At 38.2% G+C, this 23028-nt stretch overlaps 1 protein-coding gene across 1 annotated transcript; it reads right to left on the reverse strand.

Annotated features, from left to right (window-relative positions):
* Positions 1-72: 72 nt before the first annotated feature.
* On the reverse strand, positions 73-17314 carry ZBTB41 (zinc finger and BTB domain containing 41). Its single transcript, XM_079313732.1, has 11 exons — positions 17179-17314; positions 15287-16490; positions 13892-14099; positions 13151-13220; positions 10645-10792; positions 9810-9939; positions 9129-9224; positions 8537-8643; positions 7026-7131; positions 5906-5994; positions 73-5158 (listed from the first exon to the last, which is right to left on the reverse strand). The coding sequence occupies exons 2-11, from the start codon at positions 16407-16409 to the stop codon at positions 4518-4520; spliced, it is 2718 nt and encodes a 905-aa protein (XP_079169858.1). The 5' UTR covers positions 16410-16490; positions 17179-17314; the 3' UTR covers positions 73-4517.
* Between the last annotated feature and the right edge of the window lie 5714 nt (positions 17315-23028).

Here is a 23028-nt window from a genome sequence, read left to right on the forward strand (position 1 = left end):
AAAAACAAAAGGGGGCAGAAATCAAAGACTAGCACGAACACCCCTGCAAGAAATCCTGTGAAGCACACAATGTTAAGACAAAAAAACTTTACTTTTCCATAGCAAACAAAAAATACACATAGGACTGAGTACTTCTACATTTACAGTACACTTCCTTACACTTTTCCTTACAGCAAAGGATTTCCCCTAAAAAGACAACTTTAAAGACTTCCATCTAAAATACCAACCTGTACAGATCACATTTAAAACACATTATCTCAATATACCAGTGACAAAATATTGAGTTCTTTTCACCTCATTCTTTCATATAAAAGGACCAACATTTAACGCGATCAAAATGGTTATGCGGGATTCAAAAAAATTTTGTCATTTTAACCTTTGATCCATCAAAATCTTTTAAACCAAAACATTTCTAATGAACCATGAAAAAGACCCTTTTGGCCTTAAGCAAGGTACTGCCCTGCATTGTGTTCTGCCAGTGACATTCTTTGATGCACATGGTGAAATAACCAAACTGCTGTGAGATGTGCTGTAGAACAAGATCCCACGGGACAAGAGGCACAAGGATTTACAGATAAATGCACTCTGCTTCCCTTTAGCCTCAGGCAGATGGGGAATGCACAGTCTGGGTCAGGTGTGCTTGTGCGTTCCACACAGAAAAATTTCACATATTTTATTGTTATCAGGAAAAAAAACCCAAACATTAGTCACCTACAAAAGAATTCATTCATAATTCTACATTCATTAACTCCTAAACAGAAGTTATTTTGAGAAACTTGAGGGTCATTTATTCCTTAACAGTCCATAACACGTTTCATGTTCCATCAAGCACATTGTGAGGTGACCCCTTGGAAGCGTTCTTCAGTTCTGGAGGCTCTTTCACATTTCTTATTGGGAAATAAGCTCAGCTCTTGGGTGACACCAAATACATCTTCTGTCATTGTGGCCTGGCATGACCCACCTTTAGAAACAACTACTGGAATTATAATCCAGACTATAGTAGCGCTATAATTTTAAGGAAACCACCTCCTTACAGAAAAAATATCTTTACCATTACAATGATTGATATTCAGCATGAAAAGAACCCATGAGGGATACACCTCTGTAAGAAAAGTGTCAGTGCTCAAAGAGGAAATTCCAATACAAATAAATAAACTGAACAAGGAACCCACTAAAAGAATTAAAGGCAGTAACTCAGTCTACAGCCAGAAATTTTATAGCAAAAAAATTACAGAATTTAATGTTTGAACAGAACTAGTGCAGTTCCCAGAACCATGCAGCAGCCTGGAGTACCAGCATGGACTCCACTCTTCCTCCCAAAGGTCAGTATGAGGAAAAGACCAACTTTTTTGCAATATGCCACTAAACAAACACTCTTTAGAGATTCTTTTAAGAGACATCTGCCTCTTCCTTCTTTGGCAATAAACACTAGGAACTGCCAGATAAAACATTGAATGTAAATGCCCCCTGCACATCACTCTCTGATGAGCACATACTGAAATGGGGGGAGCAGACACCAAAAAGTTCCAACCCATGATCTGTGAGGTGCAGACCTCTGCCCTTGACCCCAGTCTTCCTAACAGGAACCGTCTTCTATCAAACCAGATACTTTCACCTACCAAAAGAAGCCCCAGTCCATGAAAATTTACTTTGCTCATATATGAATTTTAAGTAGATGTAAAGCCATACAAATTATAGCTCATGATATTAAATAAAAATAAAAACTATGTATCTAGCACATAAGCTTTCCTATTGTCTTTCACTGTCAACTGGCAATGATCCAGCCTGACCAGCAGGTACAAACACTAACTAGTAGGGTTATCTGCAAACAAAAGAACACCAAAGAACTAGTAGGTAATTTTTTCCAGGAATGACTAGTAATTCTGGTCACCCAAACAGCAAAGAGCACGCTCGTTTTTTCTGAAAAACGAGTCCTTTTATAGTCCATTTCTTGTTGGGCATGCACAAACATGGAGCCCTTTGAAAGTTATTTACCTTAATGTTTTCTGAATAAACAACTCAACTAGAGAAAAAAAAGCCATTCTTTAGAATAGATTAAAAGGCACAATTATGAAAGAATTTTTAAAAGGACATTATCAAGTAAATATGCTCCAAATTCCATTTCAGTGTTTTCCTAGAATGCCTTCCACACAGACTGGACTTTAAAAGAAATAATTATTTACCAACCACTTTGAAGCTACTATTTTCTCAAAATCCTACAATACTTATTTCTACTGTAGGACAGAAAATACAAGAAATAACAAAGAATTAGGCTTTTAGTCTGAGCACTGCACTGACATCACTAATGTTGGGTTACTTTCAACAGTACAATTACAAATGCAGCAGAAATAATTTTTCATGTGCACATGAATAGTGTGAGTATGATACACACATGTAGACTTGAAAACTACACATAAACCAGCCATTTTCAAGCCATGGAGTGTAGAGGTGACAGAAACAGTTTTATTTTGAAAGGAGATGAAAGGTGGAGTTAAGAAAGCAGGAAGGGTAGTACTTGATAGTGTCCTTTCAGAAGGTGGCATTCAATGGCCTTGTTATTGCTGTGTATTTGCTAGTCTTCAGCTTCTTCCCAGATCTATTTACAGCATGTCAGTCTGAACATTCCCAGAGCACAGCTCTAAATTTTACTTTAGAGATACAAACATAGAACAGTTAGTAGTCCTGTTTTAGAAACTGAACTTTTAAAGTTTAGGACTTCTATTGTGCTTCTTTGGCTAAGTCCTATTTAAATATTGGTAACATTTAAAGTTCTATAACTCTGCCACTATTTAACAGCTAACAGAAATCTTTGGTGTGTTTAGGTTAAGAATTCATTAGGATACAAGCTTCAAAATATGAACATTCAGGCAGTTCTGGCCCCTCTCCTGCAAACTGCTCAACACTGAAGTAGATGATTAATAGAATCTAACACCAAAGTATCTGAATACAATCTCAAAGTATCTGTACCACTTGGGAGTTTGTAGAACTGTGATAAGAGTCATCTTATCACCACAACTCCCTTGTGCTCAGGTGATTTAATAAATTTAACAGTTACAACAATACACATAAATCCAGTTTCCCATTTTAAAGATTCTTTGACATAATAATTTAAGAATAGGGAAAACTGGGAGAAAATTTCAATCTGAATTCTCATCTTAATAAGAAGAGAATCTTATTATGCAATTCTTGTGAGGAATTATGAAGATTATAAAATTACTTCAGATACTTTCTTTGGCATCATATTCACCAAACAAACACAGAACAATTATTTTTAAAGTAGACTTAAAAGAGAAAGCTAGATAAGGTTAAAGTATACTAGATTTCATGGTGACACCAGACTTGTAGCTCCAAATGGGTTTTTTTGAAAAAAACCCTTATGTCTAGTAAAGAAAGAGCTAAAAATAATTAGACATAAAATACTCTCAAGAATTTAACTTTGGTTTATAAACACAGTACAAGAAAGTGAGAAACAAACCAATTTAATTAGCAACTCACAAGAGATTTATAATTACTGATTTTTTTTTATAGAAATTAAATACTGTTCTGGAACAGTCTTTAAATTTCTCCTCTATCACAGATAACCTGAAAATGGGCACATTAATGTGGGACCCTGATATCATATATGCTCTAGCAAGGGTAAACCATGCCAATCCTTTGTGATTGTTCATGGATTAAAATGACCTTGCAAATACTCCCATTTCTTTTGAAGTTAGAGTGTGGGGTACACTTTAGAAGACAAAGAAGATTGAAAAAGCAAGAAAAAAATGCATCTTAAAATTATATAGAACTAAGTGTAGAAAATTAGACAATACCATTGTCTAGCTTTTCCCACATTATTCAACATTAGAGATAAAAGAAGAACTAAGAGGCCAAATTTAGGCAGCCTAATTGTACTCAGGGGATTATCAAACACCTTGTTTAGTGTCTTCGTAAAGTGTCATAAATCACTTTTCAGAAGAACCTAGTGCCTGTGTTCACTGGCTAGGCTCCAAAGTCCAGCTACCTTTAAAACCTTCCAAAAATGCCTCAGGTTCAAGGAAATTATATATTAATTTTGCTGTGTGAAACATACTTCAAAGTTTGTGTTTCATAGCCCTGCCTGCCCTTACAAATTTTCATGAATTTTAACAAGTCTTCATTCTTTTAGAATGCTTTCTATTCCTCTTGAAACATTAACTCAAAATGAGATGCAGAAAGGCAAACAATTATTTTTTAAATTAATAGCCAGATATGTAATTACATTTTCAGCCACTATCCTTAAAACACATTTCAGAGCATTATTTTTAAAAGACCGTCTATAAGATTTTTTTAAAAACTCTTAAAATCACAAGAAACACTCTTTCGTATGCATCAAAATGTGCCTAAATGTTCAAATATCATGTAAACAAATTGTTTTCCCAAAACTATGCAGAAGATTTAATGAGTCCAAATAAAATATAAAATATAACTCTTAGTTGCCATAATCAGCCTCCTGGTGGCCGATGGCTTAGCAAATTCGGTGGAATGTTATGGTCTGATCACGAATGTTCGTTGTTTGAAATGTTCTGTACAGTGGGAGTTGTATCCAGCCCCAGTAAAGTTCCAAGATAAGACTGGTCTCTGGGATCCAGCATCTGCTCAGGCCTTACAGGATGAACAATATTTGCAGGCTGTGGAGTCAGGGTGTATTTCTCGAGGAAGGAGAGCTCTGCTGCCCGCTGATAATCCGGCTGCTCCGGCTGCGGGGGCAGCATGTGGGACTGAGCACTGTGCTGCACCAGCTCTGCTTGGGGGTCTGCCATGGGAACAGGGACCAGAGTCACAGGCACACACACTTCTGGGGATACATTCTGCAGCAACGTTTTGGCTTCTGATTGATATGCTTTGGACTGTTCCACATACTGTTTAGCCTCAGCTTGGTAAACTTTGTCATCAGAGGTGTACTGCACTGGCAAGGAGACTAGCTTTTCCTCTGGAGAAGATGCCAGTGCTTCCTCTGCAGCCTTAGATCCATGAACGTGATCAATATGATACTTCAGCTTGTCTTTCCGTTTAAATGTTGCATTGCAGTGCTGGCAGTTAAAAGGTCGAGCATCTGAATGAATAACCATGTGTTTTGTTAATGTCTTCTTAATTCTGAAAGACTGATTACAGATCTGACACTTGTAGGGCTTCTCACCTGTAAAGACAGAGAAGTAACTGTTAGTTATTCTGAGTAACATCAAATCACACATAAATATGTAAATACCTGCCATGGATTACCAGCATTAAGACCTACTATGAAACAATTTTACTGAAAACAAACTGTAAGTTCAGCATCTATTCTGGAATCAAGAGAGTCATCAGGAATTTGTTTAGAGGTTCTATTGGCATACTCTTCTTACATAAAACTCTTTCAATGCTCTGGACTCATGTTAGAATACAAACTAAATTAAAAAGAACAGTCTTTTAACTGTTGTGACACTGGGATTTCATGAGCTCAGTTTGTACATCTATACACTTCAAAAGACAATGATTTTCCTAAACACAAGGCAGGATAAACAAAGTCAAACAGAAAGGACATAACCCTTTCCAAAGGGAGTTCACTCCTTGTTTAGATTACCACTAAAATGCAGTAATCTCTGGAGCACAAAAACATTTAGAAGGTCTGGGTAAACTTGGCAAGAACACACATACCAGTGAACTAAAGGAGGAGGTGCAAAAAGTGTCCCACAAACCTGAGATTATCACTATTCCAGCTAAACAATCATAAAACAGTATTCAGGAATGGGCAATATATGAAAATGAATAAAATCTTGCTGCTTTTTTCTACTCTTGTCCTGAATGCTCGACAACCATAACGAATAAAATAACTCAATCAATACTGAGGCATAAAAAAACATTCCTACATATTTTGTGGTTTAGTGAGGGTTTATTTTCTTTTTACCTGAATGCGTCCTAAAATGCATTTCCAAACTTGATTTCCCTTTAAAAACTTTCTTACAGACTTCACACTGGTGAAATGTTGCTTTATATCTTTAAAGAAAAAAAAGACATTTGTTATTTTTTTTGTAACCAACTAACAGTAAAGTTATGTCCACAGTCCTTTCTGAAATCTTTAACTGCAAAATATCTAAATACCAAACTTTCCAAATTTCCTCACTTTTGTTCCTTTTTTCTGGTATCTACATACTAATAAGATTATTTTCAATATTAAATTATTTTCAATATTCAATTTTATTCTCTGTTGGGATGGCACTAAATATTCAAAGAACAAAAGCCACTAAAACTTCCTTTTTAACCCCAAAAATCTCCTTAAGTAACATATTTTTGCCCAATACTAACAAGAAGCTTTTACTTTGACAGAATTACACCCTAATAAGGTTTAGGAATGGCAGAATTTTTAGGTAGGCTACTGCCTACCAAGAGAAAAAAACAGAGTAAGTAATGTACTGTACTTTTAAGTCAAACACATCTTTAATGGCTTCTACACAACACCAGTGAGTATCTACAGCTGAAACACATCATTTGAAAAACAACAAGAGCTGTTTATTTCAAATCTCTGAGAGGTTTATTTTTAGAGCTCAAGAGTTTTAAAACCCTATTGCATTTTCAAGTTAGAGAAACAACTTGGGTTTCAAAGTTTTTATCTCCTTTCAGAGCCACTAACCTGCTGCCAGCTTCTAAAATACCTTATATGTGAGATAATTCTCCCAGTGTTTGCAGGATGACTAATAATTCAGTTTTAACTAGTCTGCAATGAGAATATTACAGCAAACCATCAATTAAGAACAAGAATCAGACAGATAATTGACAAATTAAAATCTGATCCTTTTTAATGCTTTTATTTACTTAATTGCAAATAAATTTTCCTCCAAAGGAAATATCTAGCTTAAATCATGGAGGCAATTTTCTGACATCTCTTCAAACTGTAATATCTCTATAAAGGCTGAGGTACAGGCATGACAAACACACAGATTAGCAGAATTCTGCTCACACATGCAAGTCCCAACAAAATCAGTTACAGTACAGAAGTACTTATGCAGTTAGAAAAACCCCACACTTACTTCTGCCAAACTTTTTCTCCTAGATGAACACTTTTATAATGAACAGTAAGGTGATCTCGACGGCCAAAACATTTTCCACATTCCTCACACTGATGGGCTTTTTCACCTAAAAGGGCACAATTCAATAAATTTTGGTTCAATCTTTTTGGAACTTATTAAATGTCTATGATTCATAATCATGTTCCCAAAGTTCAGCCAATCAAGCTCTTCCACACCTCACTTGGAGAAGGATTCTCTCTTCCTAAGGAAGAAAATTTAGGATGATTGGTGGTTCTATCAGAGTAAGGATTTTACCACTTGCTATGTAGGACTTGTCCATATCATTCCTACAAAGAACTTTATGTTCCAAGTCAAGAGAGACTTCCCAAAACACTCACTGCATGGGAGGTACAAGTCAATGACTGGGAATGTACCCTCTTAATTATCACCTGAATTGTGGTACCTTCAATAATTCAGCTGTTTTAAGGAGAAGCTTATTGAAACATTTACAGCTACTATTTTGTATAATTTAAAATTACACCTCAGTATTTATTATTTTAATCATCCTGATGGACATAGTTACCTTTTTGTTTTATGCTGCTGTTTAAAAGTATCTTGATGCTTTTTAGCCATCTTGAGATCTTCCACAAAGTGGCACAATATTTCTTCTCATGTAAATAGGGGTGTGGACAGTCAAAGAATGTAACTTTCTAGAGGGGGGAAAAGCAAATAGAGCAGAAAAGAGGATTTTTTTTTTTCCTTTTCTTTTTCTTTTTCTTTTTGTACTTGGAGTTTTCAAAGATTTCTTTATTTCATAGCAGACAGTATGATTTCAACCAGTAGGAAAGAAGCTGTCTTTCACAAAAAGACTCAGGAAGTTTAGACTCTGATCACTTTCATACTTCCTAGAAAGTATTTTGCCTCCTAGAAGGTCATATTTCCAATTCTGTTGTGAAAAAGTCACTGGTGAATCTTTGCTCTTCCTATACATTTGATAATCTTTTGGTCTCAGAGCAACAGATTTTTCTTCCTCCTGATCAACCCCATCTGTTCATAGGGCTGATTTCCTCAGCCTTCCTTCCCTCCTTCCCACAAGAGAAACTTCAGAAAAACCTCTCTGATGTTCTTACATTGATGTGATCAGTGTACAAACTTTGACAGAGACTCTGACAGCTTCTTCTGTGTTGGGGCAATAATGTTTCACACAATTGCTATTAAGAAAAAGAAATCTGAAATCATTAAAAAAATCCTCCTTTTTCACTTTTGCTTTTTGTATTTATGATTGTTAAATCAATTCATTGTTACATGTTTTTGACTGTCCCTTGGCTTTCTAAGGTATCATGGAGGAAACATTTGGCTTTTAATCCTATAGAACATGTAAGCTTAATTCTACTTTAGTAGACCTTATAAAGAGTAGCAGGAACTTCTATCAGGCCTAAAACATTGCAGAAAAAAACCCCCATAATCAACTTTTTATTTGGTTTTATTTCAAAATAATAAGTTTGAAGCCAATTTCCAAAGAAAATACCTACCTGAATGTATTTTTTTGTGTTTTGTCAGATGGTCATGCCGAATAAATGTTTTCCCACATTCTTCACATTCATATCTCTTGTCATCATGATGCACTCTTAGATGAAGTCTGCATATTTAGTCATAAACATGACCAAAAAATGGGATTTTTGTTAACATAATCTGTACTGCCAATTCAATGCAAAACAGCAGAAAGTGCAGTCTTTAATGCCTGATGAGATGCACCAGAATTGTTCTCAGAAATCAAGAGAGAACTGAGCTGAAGTCTCTTACGTGAAATTAATTTAATGAAATATTTTATTCTTCTGCTCATTTTTTTTCTTTGAATAACAAAAACACAGAAATTTTACGTGTTCAAAAAACTCAACTTTGAGAAAAGATTTTTAAGCCACTAATGTCTTACAAATTAAATGAATTCTCACACATTAGCAATATATTCTTAAAATTGAAACATACTTAGAACATTTACTAATGCTCTCAGAGGTGAAATACATAAAGCACATACACTACAAAGAACTATGTCAATAACATGAATGCATATATATCACCAAATAAGCAAAACAGTTTAGCAGCCTGTTTAATAAAAATCTATACCTGTAAGAGCTTCCATGACGAAAACTCTGTCCACAGATACTGCAAAGATGAGGCTTCTCTCCACTGTGAATTCTCAGATGTTCTTTCAAAGTTGTTCTGTTTAACAAAGGCAGTAAAATTTAATTTTAAGCCATTTCCCTGCCACTTTAAACTGAGGCATACTATCATTCTCTCCATTTCTGTTACTGTGATGGATCATAATGCATCCAAATGACTGTATAAATCCAGATATACACACCAACACATGCATTCAAAGACAGTCTGGCAACCTATTTACTGAACCAACTGGGTCTAGAAACAGTATCAGGAAAGAAATAAAACACTGTCCCAATGTAAATTTGGAAAACATACATTAAAGAAAATATCTTTCTCAAAAAATTGCAAGATGTTTTTGCGCAACAGAGAAACTTAAGTTTCTTAATGATAAGGAACTTAAGTGAATGAGAAGTAAAACTTTTCTTAATATATCTTTACTTCATAATTAATTACCTACAGCTGTCACCCTTAATTTTACAGGTGATCAAAAAATCCCACCTGTGTCTCTGACACTACCTTTTAATACACTAATGCTCTGCAATGGTGTCATTAATGTTAAAAACTCCAAGCATATTCAACAGCAACCAAAGCATGCTCAGTCTTGCTGTGTTGTGCTGAAGTTCAAGTAGCCAGCTGAGCCCTTACCGTTCCCTGACAGATTTCCCACAGATGAAACATGTCCATTTCCTCTTTCCCCCATGAGTACATTCGATGTGGCGTTTCAGATTCCCTGTGTCATTAAACTGGCGGCCACAAATATCACAAGGAAAAGGCCCTGCAGGAGACAGACACACAGAGTAGGATGGACTCCCAGCTAAACTGAACAACAAGCCCAGACTGGTTACTTTTAAAAGCCTTCATCAATTTACAAAGCAAAAGTTTTGTCTAACAAATTATTCATCTTTAGTACAGCCAGCATACTTTATTAGACTTTGTGAGCTTTCTGCTAAGTTACTTCTAAGATCTGGCATTTTGGCAAACTTCATGACCAGAAAGGAAAAATTTAGAATTCATGGTCAAAAGCAATTAAGCCCACTTGGACCACTTGAAATAAAAAATTCTTATCACCCATCTAGTTCTTACCCAGCAGAGATAAGAAGTAGTATAAAAAAGCCTGCAGAATGCTTCAGGAGGAAAGAAAAAAGGTCTTTCGAAAACTTCAGGAAGAATCTGACTCCCTAGCTGAGAATCAATTTTGTGCAAAAAAAGTTTCAAACCAAACTAATCTTAACTCTTCTTCCTCCTCAAAACTCTGACTTTTTTTTTTTTTTTTGGGTACAAGAGAATGCCTCAAAAAGACAGCTGAACACAGAAGTAAAAACCCAACCAACAAAAAGCCCTCAAACAACTCTTCCCCAAAAGTGGAAGAGAGAACTGTAGAAGGAAGTGGGGTGGAAAGCAGACTGACCAGGACATAAAATAGTAGGGGAATGTTTTACTTTAAATCTAGTGTTTACATGTCAGAAGGAAGTTTCTATACCGAGATGGAATTTTTCTTGATGTTTCAGTCTTGCAAACCGTGATTTAAAATGCTCTTCACAGTAGGTACACTTGAAGGGTTTATCCTGAGAGTGAAGGATCATATGCTCTTCTAAGTGAGGTCTTCGAGTGAAAGATTTCTTACAAATCTGAAATGGTAAAACACTTTGTCAAAGATACATCAGTTACAGGCAGATTCTTTTCTTATTCATAAGAATAAACTCTCATGAGTTTATTTCATCTGTTCTCTGCACCAATGTAAGATTAAACATGTGTTCTTCAATAACCTACTTTATGCCAGTATGGGACACCTTGCAGTCAACATCCAAACCAACCTGTGCTCTGCATAAGCCACAGTGGACTGTCCTGCATAGATTAGGATGCAGATCCATGGCAGCCTCAATCAACTACAGAAACTCCTGCATGTAACTGTATATTCCTCCCCACTCCTCCTTTCTACTCCAGCACTTCCCAGACTCCCTTCCTAGGGTGTTTCAACAGAGTAACTCAGCAGAAAATAACCCAAAGGAAAAAAAAACAAATAGCTTTGGCTTGGTTTTGGATGCTGAATCAGTTTAGTTGGACTGTGGTAAAAACTGTTGCAGTAGAAGCTGTTGTAGTACCAGAGTCATATCTGTTACTTTATTTCCTCTGACAGCAGGCATTAAAGAGAAAATGCCAATACCAACAAAGAAATATAACTCAAAATACATTTTAGAACTACAGGACCATCTCAAGCCTAACATTATGTGTGCTTTTTAGTACTGCTTTCAGATTAATCAAAACCTAAATGTTCAAGAATTATTAGCAATGACTCAAGTAAGAATGCAGTACAATTACAGAATTGAATCCACAGCTCAAATTTAGGCATTTAAACCAGGTATTACAATTTATCATCAGGGTTCTATGCTGCAACATAAATCAACAGAGTGCTCACACATTTCCCTGTGAGACTCCTGCTGCTGTTTATGATAGCTCAGCTGAGCACTACAACTCCCACACATGAACTCCAGCACTGTTTCACAGAGCACACATGAATAAGGAAATCAAAACCAGCAGCTGCACTTGATTTAAATTAATGTTAAATATAGGTGTAAGAAAATCCTGTATTTGTACAAAGTATAATAGCCCTCTTGCTTTTCCTTACTATTAATATCTATTGTCATGTAGATTTGCTCATATTCCTCAAGGATTAAAATATGGTCAGCAAATCTTGTTGTTCACAAACAGATTGAAGTATAAACAAAGAAGCTAAGTGAATCCTGCAGCTTACCTCTGTGGCACCTTTGCCCTCAGAACACAAACTGAAAACAAAGTCATAGCACAGCACCCAAGGGTGCTGTCAATATCCAGCTGCTGTAAAAGTTGGAATTCTAGCTGCTTTTAATTCAAGTCCATTTCCAATGCATGTGAGTTGTACAGGAGCAACAGGTCACTTCTAAAAAAAATTCTAGTTACAATTCTCAATTAAAAAAATAAACCCACAAAGCAGGAAGTGGAGTTTATCAAATCACTGATCCGGTAACACACTTTCACCAGAATGAATGTCAACAATGTTGCACAATTGATTCCCACTATTAAAATGTTTCTTATCTAGTAACAACCAGAATCTGTGACACATTCACACAATACAACTGCACCTGGAAGATAACATCCTCTGATGAACCATATAACAACCTTGTACCATAATCCATCTCACCAGCTGCACAATGAACAATACAAATTCCTACAGCTGCTATCTCCCAACTTTCTACTGTATGTTTACAAGTGAAAATTCCCAAATAAAGCAAGGTTGGTGATTATGTTACAGCCCCTAATATTACAGACATAAAGCAGCATACAAAACCTTGCATAAACAAAACAGCTGCATGAAAAAACAAAAAGGAAACTAATTCCTGTAAAAAAAGAACAAAAACAAACCCCCACACCTTAAAACATTATTTTGCAGCATTCACATAGAAAATGGAAATTCTACAAACTCTTTAGAGCATATGTAGTTTCACACATATACCTCTCCCAGGGAAAATCAAGGGAAGTATCCTGTGATTTTACAAGTAGAGATAAATTTAGCACAAATTTACAACTCTGCTGACATGTATATGCAGCTAAATGAGAGAGTGTTTAACATGTATTTTCCTCAGAACTGAGAGATCCTTCCCATAACAGCATACTTTATGGTCAGGGCTTGATGTGTGTAATTAACAGGACAGCAAATATTGTTTTTAAAGCATTCATAACACTCAAGTCTAACCATCTGTAAACTGATGCATTTGAAAAGATACTGTCCCTAACTATTTTAGAATTCAAAATGGGATTATTTATCCAACCAGAGGCTGTCCATATAGACAAAGTTCAGTTCTTAAATCAGCAGATAGAGCAAATGCATCACTCAGAGGAAAACCAGAAAGCTTTCAGAGATTTCACAGAAACAGATGCCAGATTTTCATTAAGGTTCACAAAAAGTAAACCTTGTATGAAAAAACCAAAAGTACTGAAGGATTACTTACATCACATTTCCAACCTTCACTCTTTGTCTTCTTGATAGAAAGAAATTCTTGTACATTCTCTGGATGAAACCTAGGAGGAAGACAGAAGTTATCTATTAAGGTATCTATTTCTAAGTTTTATATGTCATGGAAGTTGATCACCACACTGGCAGAACAGAATACTGATGCTGAAACAATTCTAATGACACAAGTACAACTGGAAAGCAGCACTGATTATGGACTCCTGCAGAACCTCATACAACATGTGATAAGACAGAAGGTAGTTTCAACTTATGGGTATTTACAAAGAAAACAGAAAAAAAGAAGTATGCAAATAATAACACCTTATAATTAGACCTGCCATAAATTATTTATCTAAAAGAATCTGCACAGAAATGGTTTAGACAACCATTATCATCAACAGTAAAGCATTGACATCTAAAATAAAAGAAGGTATTTTACTCTGCCTTTAAATTAAAAGTAGTCAGATAATTTTTAAGCCTGATGTGTTCTGACTGTGCTAGCTCATCTGAAAGATTCTGAAATTTATAATAAAAACTTTTGGCAGAAGCCCCATAGAAACACTACTGCTATTTCTTACAAAAGGTTAGGTGACACTGCTAATCCCCATGCCCCTCAAAAAGGCAGTTATTTGAAGAAATAGTTATAAAAATACTGCAGAATATGCTGTGTTTATAGATATGCTTATCTTCACTTTTAAAATCTTCTTCAGAAATGCCAGACACATTATGTCATACTTACCTCTTCACATGCTTTGCTAAGGTCTTTTTGCTTGCATGCAGCTTGTTGCAGTAGGGACATTTGTGTTCCTTCTTATGGAAGTCAGTGTCACTGGAGTGTTTCTTTCTGTGCACTGTCAGGTTGGACTTGGTTGAGTAGCGCTGGTGACAAATATCACATTCAAAAGGCTTCTCACCCGTGTGGACACGTGTGTGGCTCTCGTATTTTCCTGGACAACAAAGCAAAAGGTGTTAGCATGAACTGTAACAGGTATCACCTGCAACAGGCATGTTTGGGGTTTGCTCTGTAATCTCTCTCATGTGTAGTCAAACTCTAAGTACCCTCTACATCCATCTAGAGTCCTACTTGCTTACACCACTGAAAACTGCCCAGTCCTCACCTATGTGTTTGGTCCAAGGTCCCTTCAAACACTTCCATCTTGCTGCAAGTCTGTGCAAGCCTTACTAGTCACTCTTATTCAACCCTGCAGCTTAGGGTTCAACCCTACACCTGTTCTTAAATACTGCAAGTTACAGTCCTGTTCTTTCACTACGCTGATCATGAATACCTTTGCAGAATGGGAAACATCCTCACAACAAACTGGTAATCTTAAGGTATTTTCAAATAGCAGAACACTGAATGAAAGATACAAACCCTTGCACATTTTACCTGTACTTAGGATCCAACACACTGCCAGAAATAAAAAGGCTACTCTCTCACTTCTTTCACATAGCTTGTATTCCCTCTTCTGTTTGCCAATTTTTTTCTGAGGACAAAATTCTGTCCAGTGGATAAACCCACCTCGAGTCAATAGCAGCCTCTCTGCTTTGTACTAGATCTTACCTTTTTCTCTGTAGAACATACATGCATGCTGCTGTATACTACTGTAAATTTATGAGCTGCAGAAGCTCATACTTTAAACATATTAGTCAATTGTCCATTGTAATACAAGCTTATAAAGAAATACTCTATGTATTGCTTGTTTTAATGCATGCTTGTCATGGCTTTTTTGAGCACAGAACTAGTATTCTAAGTTATTAAAGTGCAAAGAGAAAAGGGCTTCCAACGTGTGCAGAAACCAAAATGTACCATTCCAACCTGAAACACTCACAGGCCATTTATTTCTCCACAGCAGCTGTGCTTTTACACACTGCTAACAACCAGAATCCAGAGCAGTGGAAAAGAAATAAATGCAGTATTTGCAGATTTTTAAAATTATGTGCTCAGATAATTTATTGAAACTATTTAGCACCACAGACATAAAAACTTAATACACTTTGAGAATACAGCAGCACACTGGATCAGTGAGATGATCCAAAAATTCTTATATTCACTCTCCAGGATAGAGAAAAAGCTTGGTTTATTTCCCACACAAACAGCACCATCACGAACAAGATCAACCCAACTCACTCTTACCTATTCGATCAAACTTTTTGTCACACTTGGGACACTGCAGTAGTTTTTTGCTACTGCTCTGAATGATGACTGGAGCTAAGCCTTCAGGAATATTCCCCATTGAGTCAACTGCCTCAGAACCCTCTTCAGCATCATTCTGTTCCTTTTCACTTTGCTCTTCGGATTCTGAATCTTCACCTGACATTTCCTCTTCCTGCCCGTCCTCATCCACATTGCACTCACTTTCACTGTCTTCAAATTCACTTCTCTCAGATGTCTCCTTGTCAGAACTGACTTTTTCCAAATTGCTGTCAGAGGCATCGCCGCTTTCATTGTCACTGATATCGAATTTCACGGGACATTTCCGGCTTCTGGTGGAGCGTCGGGTGGAAAAGTTGCTTTTCTCAACCATTTTTAACCCATGCTTCCCCTCCAGGGAGAGGGCTCGGTGGGCTTTAGCCACGTGATTCTCTAAGGACTTCTTGTAACAGAAACTTCGGCCGCAAAAAGTGCACTGATGACTATTTAATAGTTTTCCTGTCAGTTCACTGAGTGTTTCTACTGGTGTAGGAGCATCAGTTACCACATCAGTCTGTACAGTGGAAACACTTTCATTATTTAGCAACTTCACTGCATCTATGATATCTAAAAATTTTGCTGCTTCCAGCACTAATGGAATTTCATTTTTATACACGAAAAACTCAGAAGTGTAAAGAAACTCAAGCAAATGCTGAAAGACAGAATGAGTTACATGATCTAATGTGACAACATCAGTGCTTGGATTTTTGCTCAAGCAGGCATGAAAATAGCTACTGCCAACAGCCACAACAACTTTGTGAGCACTAAATTCTTTTCCTTCTACAATTATGAGTAAATCACAAAATGATGGATGTTTCTGTCTATCATCATTTAAGTATTTAAGTAGATTTTTGTTATATTGCAATGAGCTTAGGAGCTTTCTTTGTTCTGGCGATGGTGAAAGTTCCTGGGAAGATTCGAGCTGATCTGCAGGAGCTATTTCTGCAGACTTGGAGACAATTTGTTGTGCACAGTCCACTACAAGAATCTGTTCTGAAGTGTCTTTCTCATGGCCAAGATGAACCTTTTCGTTTAGACTTGCAGCGAGCCGTCTCCTTTTCTTCATTGCAAAACTGCAACTTCAGGATCAGGAGCTTCATAGGTGATTAGCAAAGAAATCCCGTGAAGACTTGGTTCTGCTCCGGACCTTAAGAAAATATGCAACAGTAATTTCATACTCTGCAAACGAATTATGATAAAAATTACTCTTGGCATTTAAACATTACTTCAATGTTTAATAACGCTTTCTATATTTCACTGTTAGTTTTCTGTATCTGCATAACCGAGGATTTTATTAAAACACTAAAATCCCTTTGCGTTGCAGACCACGGCATAACGTGCTGCGAGCCAGCGAGCAGACACTGCCTATTATTAGCTGCAAGGCGGCGGCCGGGCTGGCTTCGCTCGGCTCCCGGCCGCATTTAGCCTGTGCCCCACTCCGGGACGGGCGTGCACTGTTATTATTACACCGAAGCTCGTTCTGTTCCCGTCTCAGCCCAACGCGGCAAAGCGGCCCCGCTGCCCCTCAGGCCGGGCCGGACCCGCCCTGCCCTGCCCGGCCCTGCCGCGCCTGTGCTCGCCGAGCGGCCGCGCTGCCCCGGCCCGGCCCGGGGCCCAGGACACGGGCCCAGGACACCGCCCCTGTGCCCCTCCGAGGGCAGGGCGGGCAGGGCAGGGCGGCCCGAGCGGGATCAGCGGCACCGAGCGCAGGGGCACCGAGGTCGCTGCGGTCCCGCGGCGCTTAAAATGGCCGCGCCCGCCCCGCTGTCCCGTCCCGTCCCGCGCGGTTCCCCCGCGGTTCCCCCGCGCTCCCCGGCGCGGCCCCGCTCTCGCACCTGCGCGGCGCCGGGCGCTCCCCGGGGCCGCTCGGCCGCCCAACGCCGCTGCCCCCGCTCCGGCCCCGCGCCCGCCGCTTCCGGGCCCGCCGCCCGCGTCAGCGGGGTCACGGCGGCGCTTCCGAGCGGGGCGGGGCGGGGCGGGAGCGGGCCCGGCGCCGGGACGTGGCGCGGAGGGCGAGCGCAGCGAGCGGAGCCGCAGAGCTCGCCCCGACAGGCCCGGGGCTGCCGCCGGCCCCGCGCCGTGGAGGCGGCCCCTGCCTGGAGCAGTGCACTTAGCGGCTGTGAAACTCCCCGCTTTCGCCGTTCCCGGAGCTCTGCGCAATAACACGAGCTTTAATTTAATAACACATGAAATTCCCGCTCCCCGGGTGGCAGGAGGAGCCCCTGGGCTCGGGTGCCGCTCCCCAGCCTTGTGTTCCTCCATCGCTCCTCTCTCCCAAGAGTGCCGCTGACAAAGCGACACCGAAAACCAGCTTGTTTTCCTGACAGCCTTAAAGAAGGATTAATGCAGGATTAAACTTTATTCCTCGACATGCATTCTACACTTAGAATCTGTAAATGGATACTGAAAAAAGTGTGAAAGGTCTTGCATTTTTAAATAAAAATACAGTAAAAATGCTAAAAGATCTTAAAGCATTTTTTTTACCTACTGAGTGTTGCTGTTCTGCCTGTATTCACAGCCCTGCAGCTTCCTTGAAATCTACAAATATTTGACTTTGGGTTTGTTGGTTGGTTTTTTTTTTCATTTCAATAGTATATTAAAATCAAATTAATTCAATAGCAGATTGCTTCAAATAATATTCTAAATAGTATCAGTTCTTTTATTCAGTTGTTCAGTTGTGATGGTGTCAATAACAATAGAGCAATCATGATTACTACGGTTTTCTTGCACTAAAGACAAAAATCTACTTACCTCTCAGCCATCTGCTCTTTTAGGGTGTTCCTTGTGCATGCCCACCTTTTATTTCTTTAGAATAAACTGTACATAAACTGTAAAAATAAGTTTCTCTATTTGGTAAGTTTCTCTATTTTGATTTTGCATGGAAAAAGAAAGTTCTAGAGCAAGGCACTTTAGATTTTAAGCTGATCCTTACATTTCATTCTAATCTGAATAGCAAGCACATAAAAACATCATTAGTGGGTAATTGGCTTCTTGGGTCTTACTGTTTCCATAGCAAATCCCTCATTTGGAAAGTATAAAACTAAATGCTTCATCAGTTTTCATGAGTGAAATACATAAGGAAAATGCAGCCTTGATGAGAACTATTTTACCAGCAAGCATGACCAAGCTAGGAAAGTGCTCCCTGGAACAGGCCTAAGGTTTGATTAGTTTTCTTCTGCATTATTGGGGGGCTTGGGGAAGGGTTTGGGTTTTTTTTTCCCTAGACAACTACCTGATTTTTTATTTATTTGCTGCTGCTGCTATTATTTAATCTCTGTTGGGTACAGTGTGGTTTCTTGGCAGCCCAGAAAGGATCTACAGCTTGTTGCCAAAGTGTGCAAGTTCAGTGGGCATTTTAACTTAGCACAAGCCTAGGTAACACTTTTTTTCTCTTGCTATTTTATGATACATGAAGGATTTAGTTCAAAGAAAAATTGTACAGTGCTAAGTGATCCATTACCATGTCTGGCATTGCTGCTATAATTATGCTCTGGAAACAAAATGTCCTTGGAATCTCAGGTCATTATGGTTCTTTCAGCGTTATGTCTCCTGCAGTTGGTACAAAGTACAAGTGGTACAGACAAAATTTAACTATATTAATCCCTTTTGTTCCAATCCTTATTCATGCTACATTTTCTTGCCAGTTAATAGACTATCCAATATAGGTTATAAAGCTGACTTTTACTTTCATTAAAGACAGCATCAATCAAAGAATAAGCACTTGCTCACCTACTGTACAGAATTTTCCAATGCAGCTGCTTTGATTTGTCCAGGAAAACAGTATATGTATCAAATAAATGGTTTTAAATTCTTGGAAATTAAGAGTAGCTTTGTGCAAGAAGGTTTGGTGTTGAAGGAGGTGGTTTCATCTTAAGTACTTGTTCTCCAGCTGAAAATCTTCCCTTCTGAGATACAGTGAAACTAGAAAGGACAGATACTTGAATCAAATACTGTTTAAACAATAAGCAGATAGGGAATCAACTCTTAAGCAGTTAGCTGCCAGCTAAACAGAACTAAAATTACATTAAAATAGCATGCAAGTTGTAATACCTGGCTGAGTTATTTCAGTTCATTGCCAGTATATTCCTTAAGAACTGATCACTGTAAGCACCCAGTTATAAATCTAGTAGCACATACAATCACATCCTCCTTCAAACAGCTGCCTTTACTTTGGCCACAGCATTTTTGCTAAGGTAAATGTCTCTCTCTCTCTAGGAATTTTATAGCTAATTTGCCATGGGTTCATGGTGCATGACACTGCTGAAACATGACCCGTGCTGTCATTCTTCCTTTTTGTATCCCAGATGTGTCAGTGATGGGTGGGACCTAGGGAAGAACCCACAAAGCCTATACTTCCTCTAGTCTGAGATTTTTCTGTATTTTATTGCCAATCACCACATACACACAAATGTTTTAAATTAGGCTGTGAAGTGAAAGGGTTATAAGATTGCCTAGAGACTCCAAAAAGTTTTCTGGCCAACAGTGCTGAATAAAGTCCATTGCTGGAACCATTGCCAAGAAATTCTTTCACATAGGCCATGAAAAGACCACCCTGGTCTCTCAATTCAGCACTCTTTGGGGCACTAATCAGCTGGAGGCTGCTCATACTGTTATGGATGTTTGATGTGTGAATCATGTTGATCAGGCTCTTCCCTTGTCTCCTCTCTGAAGTAAAAGGTACTGCCTCTCCCAATATATCTTCCTTTACTTATTGCCTTAGATCACCATAACTGCAAGAACTTTATCAAACATTCAAGTAAAACAAGCATAACCAGACTTTCCTGTACAAAAACAATCTTGGTTCTCAAAAATATATTGTGAAAACGTCTAGAGTAAACAACATTTCTCTGTGTCTTACACTGCTGCATTTCCATTGCAGTCCCAGAGAGAGACCTGTAAAGCTGCCAGAGCAGCCTGAGTGCTGAGGCCCTGTACGAGACAACAAGAATTTCACTCATGGAGGGTGGCAGGGAGCTGATGTCACTGTCACTTTTTTCAGTCAACCAGAAACCAATTATCCCTGGCTGACAGGCCAAATTAAATCATTGGGTAGAAGGAGATGCCAGCTATCCTCCCCTAGATTAGGTAACTGGGGCTTTATTACACTCAGCCCTGGTGCTGCTTGTTGGGCCACAGAATGCACCTAAGAGCCATTCTGGGCTGTCTCTCTCTTCCCATCCTTTCCATAAGCATTAATGCATTTTTAATCCCCAAGGAAAGCCATTGCCTTTTACATTACAAATGCTAATCTTTTCATATATATAATATTAACAGATTCTTCTATTTATCCAAGTTTATAGAGAACATGAAGTTAGGAAGACTTCAGGTGGCAGCTTTGTACTGATTTGTACTTGACATCCCAGGTTTTTATCTAGTACTCTTGCAAGGATAGAAAGTTTTAAGCTTATACTTCTCTGGAAAATAAAAGCATGTTTGATGTAGTATCAAGCTGATTTACTGAGGGGCTGCCTAATTCACTGCATGGATTGTTTGGAGCAGAAGTAAGGCACTTAAGGGTGAAAGTCCACTCTAGTTCAGGTTAGCACCTAGTTGTAGCCCTCGGGTCTTCAGGAACACATTGCTTGCAATGACATAAAGAAGTGGTACTGAACTACCTAGTTAATTTTAATTACCAAGGTTAAAAGCTTCTTACATTGTCCAGTAGAAAGCAGAATTTGGTACACAGGGTAAGATACAACTGTATGTGCATGTAGAAACCTGGGTGTACAATGTGCTCAGTAGTTTTTATTCAAGAGGAAAAAAACACATTTTCTATTAAACAGTTTTCAGAAATAGAGTATAATGCATTGGAGTTTCTGAATGGCATAAAAAAATTGGAAAGCTGATGGCGGTAATTCGTTGGAAGGTTAGCACATGAAGCTGACAAATTACCAGCATCTATTGAGCCTTTGTGCCTTCAGAAAATATCTGCTGTGTAATTATAAGGATAGCTAGAAGCACTATGGGCTATCAGCTCAGTGTTTATCAAGGCTTCCCAGAGCTCTTCTCCTTCCCTTTGTGATGAACCTTGACATGGTTACAGTTGTCTGGGAACCAAACTCCATCTCTGCTAGAGAGGCAGGGTACTTCAGGGTAGGAGAGATTAAAATGCTATTCTGCACCCTCCTGAATCACTATCCATGCAATTTGTAGAAGCTATTTGTTTTGAATTACAAAGTCAAAAGTAGGTATCATCTACAACACATTTTTCCCCAAAGACATACAGCTGCAGAAATTCAAGGATGTTTTAGTGTTAGATGAGCTTTATAACTGCCATTCTTTATTTGTCTGAATCTACATATTCCATGATGTATTGCCCATTTACTCACAGTCAGGATAAAAGGCTGCAGTTATGAAGTTTGCCAGCCTTGTGTAACTGCCCACTGTTAAAAACAAACATTACATAATGAAAGCATTATATCTCTTTCTGGGACAACTCTATAGTGTGAGAATTTAAGGACCCTATTTTATTTTAGGTGACATTCATTATCTGTTCTCTTAATTACATTTGAATAATAATTACAACATTTTCCTAAGAAAGCATAATTAGATTCTGATATCAAGAGGCAGACTACAAATACATTAATTAGGCTTTGAGGCCACTATTAAAAATCTGGAGCAAGACTAGACTAAAGTGTTTCCTGTCAAAAAAGCAAGCACACAACACAGAAAAAAAATGTTTTAACCAAAAAAAAAAAAAAAAAAAAAAAGGAAATACAGAATTCTGCTTTGTTAGCAATCCAATGCATATAAACAGCCAGCTTGCTCAACAAGTTTGTACAAGAAATGGCTACAGGAAAGTTATTTTTGAAGAATTATACTAACCAAAGTAAAAAACCTTAGAGTTAAATGACTACTGAGTTAGTAAAATGTCTGCATAAATAAATGCAGTAGCAGGAGAAGAACTCCTTTAGTCATTCTAAAGTAAGCATAACCCTATGAAATAATCCTCTAACAATCCCCTTGTAACAGTGACATTCCCAAGTGAAAAAATGAAGCAAACCCACCTGCTGCCTGGGGTGTCACTGGAGCTAAACCTCTTCAGTGAATTTTGGTATGTTATAAGGGGCTGTACATTGTCTCTTTTGTAGTTTGCTGCTATCCCAAGAGTAATGTTATTTGGAAAGAAGCATTCCTTTCCAGTAAAAACAGTGGAGGGGGAGAACCACTTGGTAAATTAATTTCCTTTTGTTAGGCAAACTTGATGGAGCACTGAAGCCTTTCAAAAGGCTACTTGCTTTCCTTCTGGAGCAGTTATGGCTCATTCCTTCCTGTGGTTGAATTTTATGCCACTCATCCATTTGCCAACCTCAGCCACAACAACCATGGGTGTTTTTAGTGTTGTTAAGTTCTGTGGCAAAAGGGCTGACAGGAACTTGGGTGCCTTTACAAGCTAAAGATCTGATACTGCTTTTCTCCTTCTGAGTGGTTTTTAAATTTTGTTTCCACTGGTGCATGTTATTTGAATCAAGAAAAGGAGAAGAGACTTCAAAGTAAATCTGGGAGTAAAATTACTTTCTTCTCCTTTGAAAGTATTTATCTTTTTCTGAACTAAACCACAGATTGAAATCTTTAATATTTGTTTATTACCTTGAAAATATGTGATATTAGAAGTGGCTTGGATTAGTTGAAAGGTTTGATTGGAGGAATCTTAATTTATGTTTCAAATTTTTCAAAACACCTAA

This window comes from Erithacus rubecula, assembly GCF_903797595.1.
Source record: "Erithacus rubecula genome assembly, chromosome: 10".
Lineage (NCBI taxonomy): Eukaryota > Metazoa > Chordata > Aves > Passeriformes > Muscicapidae > Erithacus > Erithacus rubecula.

Bases quoted from the DNA above. Each gene is read 5' to 3' on its own strand.
- ZBTB41 (XM_079313732.1), bottom strand. From the start codon at position 16,409: ATGAAGAAAAGGAGACGGCTCGCTGCAAGTCTAAACGAAAAGGTTCAT. The intron at 13,221-13,891 runs GTAAGTATGACA...TCTTCCTCCTAG, and splicing joins TTAGCAAAGCATGTGAAGAG to GTTTCATCCAGAGAATGTAC. The intron at 7,132-8,536 runs GTAGGTATTTTC...GTGCCCTTTTAG, and splicing joins ACACAAAAAAATACATTCAG to GTGAAAAAGCCCATCAGTGT.